The sequence below is a fragment of the Puntigrus tetrazona genome, unplaced genomic scaffold (assembly GCF_018831695.1).
Source record: "Puntigrus tetrazona isolate hp1 unplaced genomic scaffold, ASM1883169v1 S000000008, whole genome shotgun sequence".
Classification (NCBI taxonomy): Eukaryota; Metazoa; Chordata; class Actinopteri; order Cypriniformes; family Cyprinidae; genus Puntigrus; species Puntigrus tetrazona.
The window spans coordinates 875,327-887,555 of NW_025047688.1; the positions used below are offsets into that span (position 1 = coordinate 875,327).

General features: G+C 37.5%; 1 protein-coding gene across 1 annotated transcript in view; it reads right to left on the reverse strand.

Annotated features, from left to right (window-relative positions):
• LOC122332259 (myosin-IIIb-like) overlaps positions 1 to 12,229 on the reverse strand; it is a 34,660-nt gene that overhangs the window by 11,889 nt on the left and 10,542 nt on the right. The window contains exons 6-7 of the mRNA XM_043229554.1: positions 1,413 to 1,513; positions 885 to 931 (exon numbers count right to left, since the gene is read on the reverse strand). Coding sequence (XP_043085489.1) covers positions 885 to 931; positions 1,413 to 1,513 — 148 coding nt within the window. The remainder of the gene's footprint in view (positions 1 to 884; positions 932 to 1,412; positions 1,514 to 12,229) is intronic.

Consider the following 12,229-nt stretch of genomic DNA (forward strand, 5'->3'; position numbering starts at 1 on the left):
CATCACCTCGAGGCAAATAAAGTGTATTTTAAGTTTTGTCTTTATTGGTCCCATGAAATTGTCCTACGGCGTGGTAAATTAATTCATTAGGTTAATTTAATACAAATATTTAAACATAATCTTTATGAGCTCATAAAAAACTGTATGCATAATAATAAAAAAAGGGCAAAATACTGTTCAAAATACTTCCTAAACTTCTCATTTATATTACAAAATACTTTAATGACATTTAATGACCACTATCTCAATGACTTACTTTGGTCTCACATATATTCTCAGTATCAAAACATCCAGACTTTCCTCCGTGGGTGGAAGATCATTTAGCATCTTCTCTATCAACTCTACTTTTTCCACAATCCTATTAACTCTTAATGTGTTTCTCTTCTGAGTTTCTCGTGTCAGTCGGTTGCATTTGTTTCTGACGGATCCCTGTTGAGAAGTGACCTCAGTGGAGCTAAACGAATAAAATATTGTTTCATTTGAACTAAAAAGCGAATCAAATAAGAGGTTAAATCGACAAACTAAAACAGGCAAGAGAGCAGCCTGGCTTTTCACAGGGGTTAAAAATAATAAATAAATAAAAGAAAAAGCAAGAAACGGTTAATCCTTTCATAAAGAGCGCTGATATACAGCCTGCTCGGGGTATTAGAGGAACCAGGCTTAACTTCACAGACAGTGAGGTCACATATCTCACAATTAATACATGCATTCTTATATCACGTCTTCTCCCCTCCCAAAAATAATAGGGGAAAAAAGGCGCTTCTTAAATAGCTGGTATTTTCAGCTGCGCATTTGCATGAGAAGCAAACAGAGCCGTGGTCTTCTCGGCTCCCCTCCTGAGCTGGTGGGGTGTTTAGATACCAAGAAGGAAAGCTGTTATTTACCCCAGTTTTCTGGGTTTCCTCTTGCTCCCCTGATAATCCAGACTTCTCTGCAGAGAGGACACAGAACCAGCGCACGCAAACACACGCGCGCACACACACACACACACACACACACGGACAAACACACGCACAGAGTTAGAAAAGCTTCAGAAAAGACAAGCGCGAAGCAACGAACATGCGCGAGAGAATCATTAATTTTTAATTCAAAGTGATTTTGTGTTGAATGTGTGCAGATGCTGATAATATCAGAAGTCACAGCATAATTTTTCTTGATCAAAGAGCGCGGGGCTGAGGCTGATGAGGCAGGCATCTTGCTCGGCTTTGATAAACCACATCAATTATTCACCGTGAAGGGAGACATCCTCACATGAAAGCAACAGATAAAGCGCCAAAGCACATGGTGGAGACAACAGAACGGCGGAGCGGCGTGGGGGTGGGGGCTCGGGGGTCTGGCACAGGTAGCTTTAATTGTATTATCATCTGGAAACAAAGTTAGACAAAGGCTTCCATGAAAGGCTTTGAACTCACGTTGAGATGGTTGTAATAAAGACTGTCTTCCGGGCTGTTCAGGAGCTTGGGCTGCTGTCCTCTTCGCCGAGGGGAACGGTGATGTAGCTTTACCGTTGGACCTGCGGGACACACACGCGCGCGCGCGCACACACACACACACATGCGCGGGACGGATCAGTGACACGTCTCCCATTGTGTTGCCCTGCAGGAATTGTATAAGCAGAGCAGCACAAATAAAGCTGACAGCTGCAACATAAATACATCACGCTGAACAATAGTGCACTGCGAGATTTTTGCATTTTTGGAAGAAAATCTGAGTGCTGTTTGCCCTTGAAAAAAGTTGCTATGCAGAGTGCTCTGAGTGATAATTAGGTGGTTTCTTACTGGAATAGAGTCTAAGTATGGGATTTTTCATCTATGTTATTGTCCACCATGCAGGCTAAAAAAAAACGGTTGCACTTTATTTTACCGTATGTGCACTTACGGTGTATTTACTCGAGAAAGTACTAGGTAATATATAAGGTTAAGTTAGGTTAGTTTAGTAGCCTACCTAGTTCTTACCCAGTTTTTGTAATTACTATAATAAGTACATAGTGTGTACATACAGAACTAAGCTGTAAAAAAAAAGTGGTACCCAAAAAACAGTAATGGTACTCCCCTCCATAACAAGCTACATGATTTAAGGCGTGAGTCATGTCTTATTCATACTGAAGACATCAAAGCATCACATTGCATGCACCTAGGAATAACGGTAACACTTTACAATAAGGTGTCGTTTGTTAACATTAGTTAATGTATTAACTGACATGAACAAACATGAGTATTTATTTATCTTTGTTAACGTTAATACAATCATGAATCGTTAGTTCATGTTAGCTCACGGTACATGAACTACTATTAACAAGCGCGGGTTGTTATTTCAATAATGCATTAGTAAACGCTGAAGCACTGAGCTGTAGAGGTATTATTCATTCTTAGTTAACTAAAGTTGTTAACTAATGAACTTTGTTGTAAAATGTTACTGGAATCACAAGTAATTACAAGCAACCAATCCTAAACCAAACCCTGGTTGCACTGTAAGTACATTTACATTCATTTAATTACACTGTAATAACAAAAACAACACTTAAACTGCTTTTTTTTAACACTATATATCATTGAGTATCATTTAAAAGAGATCCTCTCATTATGCTCGCCAAGGCTGCCTTTATTTGATCAAAATTACAGTGTCACACTTTATATTAGGTGGCCTTAGGAATAATTCACAAAAAAAACTACTCTCCCCCAAGCCATCCTAAGTGTACACGACTTTCTTCTTTTCAGACGAACACATTGAGTTCTGGCTTCTCGGTTGAATTCTGACTCGACGTACAATTTATGGAGTTTCAAAATAATGGCTGCTATCCACGAGCATTACCAAGCATTACAATAGATTTTTTTAAAAACTCCAGTCACATACACCTAGGATGGCTTGCATTACAAAACACTTCTGCTGCTATAGAGGTGGATACAGGTAAGGTTAGGGACAGGTTTGGTGGTATGGGTTGGTTTAAGGGTAGGTTAAGGTGTAAGGGATGGGACAGCAGTGTAATTACAGAAATTAATTACAGATATAACTACTATTTTAAAAAATATAAGTACATTTTAAAAACATGTATGTACACATGTGCATGGTACCAAATGACTGATTTAAATGTAAGTATAAAATACGGCCACCTAATACAAAGTGTGACCAAATACAGTAAAAACATAAGTATTATTAAATATGATTTATTTTTAAATGCATGAATTTAGCTGGATTATTAGCCACTTTAATCCAGTTTTCAGTGTCATATGGTCCTTTAGAAATCATTCTAAAATGCTGCTCAAGAAACACTTCTTATTATCAATGCTTTTTTAACTGTGAAAAGGTTTTCAAATAATTCCTGCCATCACGTATAAAAGTACTTTAAATATGCAGTGTGTACTTTTCACAATCATACACGAGTCCCGACCATCAGATCCACCAAAACTCTGTCGGTTCACAATTTATCGCAGATCAAACAGCATGTCAGGAAGAGGAGAAAGAAAGAGAGTCTTGCTTCCTCATGTTCACTCGTAACCTTTCAGATCTACAAACACGACAAAATGAGTAGAAATCCAGGACACCTTTCTGCGCCGCCATGTATATTTAATATCTGGGCCTGTTTCATCTCGCCTTCATTTCAGACAAATCAGGGCTTCTCCGATCGTGATTTTTCCAGATCGTATGTAAATCTTCTCTAAAACAGAGTTCGGCGATGTAGTCGTTCTGCAGAACGCTCCGGAACAGAACGGCGTGATGGCTTTGAACAGAGCGCAGAACATCTCTATCCTTCTCATACTTCAAAGTGTCGAGGTTCAGTCTTTCTCTGGCTGGGTGTAATTCGACTTTGCATAGATTTGACTTTCTGCTGCTTCAAAAGCGTTTAAAGAGCGGGTGATGTGCTCTACCGCTGTACATTGATGCACTTGTAATGACTGCACAGTTCTGGTGCACAAGTTCTCCAAATGGGTCAAGAGCCCTCAGTGTCACACGCTGCGACACCTTTCAACTTTAAATTCAATATTTCTTTGCTCAAAAGTTGACTTTTCCCATCTCCCATGCTTAAGGACCTACAAGCTTCCTGCACAGCAGAACTGCTCTGCAAGTCATTTCACGATTGTAAATCAAAACCGGTTTGGACAGAAACTCTATATTTACCCAATGAGGGGAGATCAAACAGAAAGCAGAACTGTTTAAGACAAAAATAAGAGACGAAAAATCGGAAAAGCACATTTATGAACAAATTTGTTCTGACAGCAAACCAGTAATTTCATCCAGATACTAAGAATACAGAAGAATATTCCCTCCCAGCAAAAAAATACTAGGAAAATTAATCAAGGAAGAAAATGTATATTTAGACTGAATAATAGAATCGTTACTTAATAAAATATTTAGTTCACTAAAAGTCTTAAATTTAAAAAAGATTACATTTAACAAACCAAAACTGACTTTTTTTATCATGTGTATTCTGTGCAAATTTGCATGAACTAATAAAAAATTAAGTTTCAGTGCAATTTCACTTTAGATAATAGCATCTGCTGAATGCATAAAAGAAAGTTATTGTTGTAAAGTCAAAAAAAGTTTGGGGTCACACTTTATATTACATATTAGGTGGCCTTAACTAATACTTACACCAAAAAATAAGTACAAATGTACTTGAATTTGAATTTAATGCGTTCATATTGTATTGTAAAACACTTCTGCTGCTATAGAGGTGGATCCAGGTAAGGTTAGGGACAGGTTTGGTAGTATGGGTAGGTTAAAGGGTGGGTTAAAATGTAAGGGGTGGGTCAACACTGTAATTATAAAAGTAATTACAGATGTAATTAAATATAGTTATTTAAAAACAATGTCTAATGTAAAAACATGTACGTACACAATAAGTGCATTGTACCAAATTATTAATTGAAATGTAAAATGTAGTATAAGGCCACCTACTATAAAGTGGAAATACTAAAAGTTTGCAATCATCAGTAATAATGTAATAAACTGATTCTCCTCTAAAATGATTTTTGTTGCTCATTCCCCTTCACCTGTCTACTTTTCACAATCCAATAAATTCTCATTGGGTGAAATTAAATGTCACTTTTCCTCTTATTCTCTTATATCACACTTAATTTAGTTGCTTAATTAAACCTGAAATGCTAGAAAGTGCAAGTGAACTTCTAACTTTAGGTCCAGTGAATGCCGTATAAACCATTGAAAGAAAGAGAGGGAGAGAGAGAGAGAGAGAGAGAGAGAGAGATCAACACCTTTCAGTTACTCTTCTAACAGAGTTAAGTAGTCTGACCTTGAGCCATTAGTGATATGTAAGTTCCACTTACACACACACACACACACACACACACACACACACACACACACACACACACACACACACACGTGGGTTAGTGGCTGATCCTCCCCCTTTGTCTGGGAAATCAGCAGCATTTGATCCAGAGCTCTCCCTCAGGGCTGCTGCTCTTTCTCTGATAGACCAGCAGCACACGGGCAAGCAAAAGCCATCTAAACGCTGCTCTTCATCCCGCCTACGGCCTGTGTAACCCACCGCTGGAGCAGAGAATCCCACCCTAGACAAAACCAGTGGCTTAGCCCTTTACAGAGGGGAACCCACTCCATAAAACCACAATAAAATGTAAGCTTTTTTTTTCTTTGAAAACTGTTATTGAGCTGCCAAGATAAATAAAACATAGTATAAATTATATAATGGAGGTGCAATGATATTATGCAGCACCTGAAAAGAGTCCCCAGCGTTTTCAGGTGCTGCAAAACATCATTGCATCCGCACCACAACGAGAGTATAGTTCCTAGCCATATGAGCCTCAAAAATATCATTTCATTTTCTGTCATTCCTAGTACATGATGTAACTACAAAAGAGTCAAGTTTAAATAGGACAGATATTGAAACTCTTTGGTTATTTTTGATCGAGATGCTAATGGTCTAATCAGATTCAATGATCTATGCTAAGCTGCAGCTAAAGCGTGGCTACAACCAAACCAGAAGGTGGGGTGAATGAATCAGAAAGTGGTATAATTCTTACTGTTTAACTCTAGGGCAGTTGAAAAATGAGCCTGTTTTCAAAAACAGCGGAGTGTTCCTTTAAGGAAGGTTCCATAATGAAAGTTACAACTAAAAATTGCTTTCGCGCAAATAAGATCAGATCAGAAAAAGCATGTTTTGCATGGCCTAAAACATTAACTAAAAAATGTTAATTAAACATATACATGGTAAAATATCAGTTAAACCAGAAAAGGACCAGTGTACCTCAGGATTCGGTATTGGGACCTTCTCATTAAACTTCACATTATTGTGACTACTCAGACACAAATGCCTGCGGGAATGATACTGTACTCAATGCTTCTCCTTTAGCACAAACATTAGAGCATGGCGGCGCTAACAACACCAAAGTTATGGGTTTGATTCCCAGGTAATGCCCAAACAGATAACTTGCAGTTTCTTTCCGTCAATGCATCCACCAAATGCAGTTGCATTTAAGAATGAGGGTCATAATTAGAAAATATATACTTTTTTTTCCTGTCTGAAGTATTTAATGCCACCGGGTGTCACGAAGCAATGACAGGGTCACACAAATCCATAACCAACCATTGTATGTTTCTCATTGTGTGTGTTTGTGTTGGGAGGGGCAGCAGTCTCTAAAGCAATCTCTGAAGGTTTTCGCAAATATAATCCTTTATTCAAGACTTATCGATTTGTCTTATAGACTGGGTGGAAGAAAAAAAGAAAAAAAAAAGCAATAAAATAAGCCACTAAGGGGTTGAGTTTTATGTTGTACCATTTGCCTTGCATATCGTAAATGTTTGTATTTGATAGATAAAAAGGCTGAGAATTCTTCTCAGGGACGGTTTTAATTTGACGAGACTCAGGCCGGCTCTTAAAAAGCACCTCTAAATCCCTTGAAAATCAGAACGAGCTTCAGAAACTACATAAAAGAGATGCTAAAAGGGTTTTTAGCCGTATAAACGCGGGAGGCGTATTGATTCCCGTCGCTCACGTGCGTGATCACCTGACACGTCTCGGGCTGGGCCGAGCCGTCGGGGTTTGTTTGTACAGATGGAGGAGAGGGGGGGATTGTAAGGCAAAATCATCAGCAGCGCTCTTTGATGTCTAAATGAAGCATGTGCAGACCAGACCATACACACACACACACACACACCGCTGAGAACAGAGATGCTGAGAAACAACACACACACAACACGCTCAGAAAAAAAGCACAACACTAACTCACATATCTACATAAACGCACATAAAAACTCAAAGAGAGACCCCATATACGCAATAACCTGTCCTGCAAAAGTGCACGCAGACTGCATTCTTGAACCCTCCCAAGCTAAGCTACCGAACAAAACGAAAGCAGGACGATTTCCAGGCCAATCTGGAACTGTTCTGACATCAGGCTCTCAGTAACGTCTGATGATTGGAATTAGAAACAGGCTTGTTAAAACCTAATCCCAATGTGCTTGAAGTTACACACAGCAGGGAATTTACAGAGACTCGCACACACACACAAACTAAAGTAAACAAAACTTGAATGCATGAATCTGTTTTATAGTTTAAGTATTGCAGCATTATTTTGTAAGATAAACTGACAATTTTGACATTATAGTAATGGGAATTATTTTATTTCTATTACTGTGTAATGAAAAATATCACTCTCATAATGTAATATTATTCATTATCATACTATATAGTTCAGTAGTGTAAATCAAAGACACAATAATATTTTTAAATTCTAAAAATAAATGCTACTGTGATGTATTTTACTGAATTGTATTTATATCATTGAAAAGGTAGATTATGAAATATTATTGCAATTTCAATTGGTTTTCTATATTTCTGAAATCATTCTAACATGCTAATTTACTGCTCAAAATCAATTCTGATCATAATAAATGATGTTGAATACAATTGAGCTACTTATTTTCTGAGATCTCAATATTTTATTTGAAGCATCCGTTGATGAATTGCCAAAAGAACACTGAGTTTTCTTTTTTTAAACGAAATCTAATTTGGGCCAATCTCCACATGTAAAACATCTGAGATGTCTATGGTCATGGGAAATCTGACATGATAAGACGAGTCTTTAACTCACAACAGTCGCACCTCAGGAGGATGAAGGGAAATCCACCCAACTCATCACCAAGACTTAAACCATAATACCACTGATGCTAATATTCTAATAGATGGGACAGTATAAGTATCATTTTAAAGACTCAGTCTGTTACTGTCCCGTGTGAAAGTACATCCTGTTAAACTCTGTTAAAGTTACTCTGTTTCTCGCTGACATTAAGAGGATTGCAAAAGTTGGCAGCAAGTTAACTAGCCTTTCCCACGATACAGCGCTCACTCAGCCAAATCTCACCTACTGAAAACAGGTGGAGAAATCAAAAGCAATGTTTTTAGCTGAAAAGCATCTAATCAAAGTTAAGCTGCTCTTTAAAGAAAGTAGCGAACTCTTAACAAACAAGTTGAGGTAACGCTTTAGAATACAGAATATTAATTATTACTATGAACTACAAATTTCCCCTGCTGTTTATTAATAGTTAGTTGTTAAGTTCAGGTAGGAATAGAGATGTAAAATGAGGTCATGCAGAATAAGGCATTAATATGTGCTTAATTACTAATAAATTGCCAATATTTTAAAATGAGTGCTAATAAGCAAAGAGTCAGGACATTCTAAAACAAAGTTAAAGTAGCTAACGACTAAGAAGGCAATATGTTTTACATTGAATAAGTATCAGTATTATATGATTTAACAACATTTTTATTTATATTACAGAATTATTAATATGCTGAATGCTGAAAAGCAATGTTTAATGAAACTACGAAAAAGGACGTTAACGGAAAAGAAATGCCATGCGTGGTGTTGTCTGTTTCTGGGAGTGAATCATTTGAATCATAAAGCCAGATCCGTTTTGGAACCAGTTTATTAAAAAGAATACTTTGAACAAGTTTTCTGAAATCAGTCACTCTTCTATGGGTTTCTAAAGATTGATTAGTGTCTCTGCCTCTTTCCTAAATATCTGCAAACAAGTAATTGTGTTAATTTCGTGTATTCATGCCAACTAGTGCAGCCTAAGTTTAATATATTTAGTGGCGATGCGTATAAAAAGAGAGAAGCGACTCTCAGATATAAGTTCTTGGAGAGTGTGCACAATGTAGTGGTTCTGTTTATATTACTTCATGCAGCCACTGCACTGATTAAAGTTTATGTGTAAATCCACCTAAACAACACATTTCAGGGCAATCATTATCAGACTTCAAATCCCCTGCTGCGAGCGATGTTCCTATTATTATGCAGAATCCACAGGTTTGTTTGTGAGATTAAAGGACAGTGTTTTTCTAGAGTCTGTTGCTTTATTCATTTCGGCGTGCTTCTCGATCCTGTGCGTCTGTCAGAACACTGCAGTCTGACAGATGGCTGCTTTAACAGAGATAGAATGCTAGACAGACACGATATTTCTGATCTAACAGTATTGAAAGTGTATCGGAGATAATTTGGCAAATACAGAATGTGTTGTACCATTTAGCCATTGGAGTAATTCTTATGAGGACATTTTGGCAACACTTACCAGTTCTCACTGCTAACTAGTTGCTTTTTATTAACACTGACTGTTTATTAGTGATTATAAAGCACTTATTCTGCATGACCTTATTCTACATCCCTAATCCTACCCAATACCTGAACATAACAACTTATTATTAATAATCAGCAAATTAGTTTAAGCTTTATTTTAGGTTTATTGAGGGAAAAGTCGTAGGTAATGGTTTGTTAATGGTGCGAATTGGACTTTAAAAATAAAGTCTGACTAGACTTTTACTTGTGCAATCAAATATATTATCTGTTTTACTTGTCAGATATCTGCACTGAGTGATTATATATCCTTTAGAAATGAAAGTTACTTATTATCAGAATCAGAATGTTCCTTATGGACCATTAAAGTAAAGTTTGATCAAGGGAAGTAAGTAAATATTCTGGAAACCATCCAGATAATCCACAAATTGGTTGATTATAAGGCTTTCTAGTTTACTAGTATTTGGCATTTTTGAAGAAAAAATGGGAGTGATGTTGTATGAATGAGCCAGGGAGGGAGAGAGAGAGAGAGAGATTGTCTGGATGGGCTCCAGATGGTTGGTGTGACAGATATGATGACTATGGTGGTGACAATAAAAGACCCAAAAAATAAATCCCAGATCTGTGTTCGTCTTGCATGACATGACATGTTCCCTGAGGCCGACACAGTCAGCAGAGCAGCCAATTAGACACAGTCAATGACTTTAGCTCTGCACAGGCAGCCTGAATCTATCAAACGATCTAAACAACAGTTACAACATCACAAGACGTTCAAAGACTGCGCTGCACTCTCACTGCAAGCGAAATTGCAAACTGGCTCGCAAAAGTATATGGACACTTAATTCCTAGTTAAACATGTCTGAATGTCTTTCCATTAGGTTTAAAATCAAAGCAAGCGTGAACGACAGTAACTTCACTTTTCTTATGTTTGCTCAATGGGCCTCACTCACTAAACGAATGTACGACAGGAAATTGGGCATATAGCCGTTTCTACGCAAAACTACTTGAAATTTCTCAATAGGACGTGAGCGGTGGTTACGAAATCTCACGTCTAGTCTCAGCTCGTGTGCACAAGTTTTTGAGTTAGTGGAGATTTGTACAATAACAGTTTTTTTTTTTTAGGTTATACTCCTGACCATCATTCGAATCATATTAGTCGATCATAACATTAGGTTTAGAATGGCTTTTTAAAACTTTTTATTCAGCAGATAGTCTATAAATTAAGTCTATAAAACAAATAAAATAAACAGGACCACACAAATATATAAAAGGCTATAATACATATAACAGATTAACAAAAGAAAGAAGAATCATCTGCATGATGCTAATCTCTGATTGGTTGATTGATCATTTTGGTTGTGAACGCAAAGCTCCTTTGTGTACAACTGGGGAAATGGCTATTTTAACACTTCAAAAGCAGCACCTAGTGGTGAAGAATGAATTAGCATTTTCGTTCAGACCAACGCAAAAACACCAACAAATGGGTGGCAATATGCTAATGTTTCATGTTGACATCAACATGAAACGGCTCAGGATTAGTGTTAAAAACGTCCCTTTCAATGACTCAAAGTCAGCTCTTTCTTTTAAGAGACAATAACTTTATGCACTTTCAGTTTTAAAAGCTGCGTCAAAGATAATTTTCACGATTTGAAAAAAAGTACCCTACCCCTAACCCTAAACGACAGTTTCAAAGTGCTATCACAACATCTTATTATGTTGATACGATAGCATGCTTTCTTGTAGGTCGTAGTTGCTTATGTAACAGTTTGAGAGCGAATCAAAGCGATTTGGCTTTAGCGCAAACCAAGATTAAATTCATTTGGGCACAAACTACCTAGAAGAAATGTGCACTTCCTGAACTTAATCCACCGAAGTGAGTGAAGGCACACTAACTAGGGATGACACTATCTGTTGGTGTGCACACACTAATTTGTTTTGTTACTCATTTGCGCTAATCCTGTAAAACTTTTGATCTCATACTCGATGATGCATTCAGATGACATGTTCAGAGGTGTGTTTCACAGCCAACACACTGAGTAAAGCCCAGATCAGACTATTCTAACACTCCCACTCCCCAGAACCCTTCAGGCCAATGTGCAGGCCTGCCATCCACAAGCAAATAAATAAGGGAAGGCAGCATAAAGTGTTTCTTTCTAGAATTTTCTTTATGCCTTTCAAGGACACTTATGTATACGGAATAACACATCATTGTCTTTATACGTCCATACTTCATAAGTGCAAGTTAGTTCTCTTCTGTTGCTCTCTCTGCTAAAAAGGATCAGACTTCATGGTTTATGAAAGCTGAGCTCCTTATGTTAACCCGCTTTATAAAGATTATGCTTTTGGTAAACATACATGTCAGCAGTGAGAAAACAAGAAAGGTAAATTATGACGCTGAGGGGCAGAAAGGGACAGACTCTAACTCCCAATCTCCGCTTTGAAGGAATATTCAGTTATTTCCAAACTCAATGTCTATGATTCAGACGCTGTCGAATATCGCAGGAAATAGTTTCAGCTTGGTCCTCAGTAGAAACAAGCAGAAAATGTTTTACGGAAATACATTTACGAATGTGTGTATAAATAGTATACAGAATAAAAACGTAGGATTAGGGTCGCGGAGCAGATGAACGTCGTATGTGTGTGAAAACTGCGTGTCATACGCACGGCAACAAATTCAG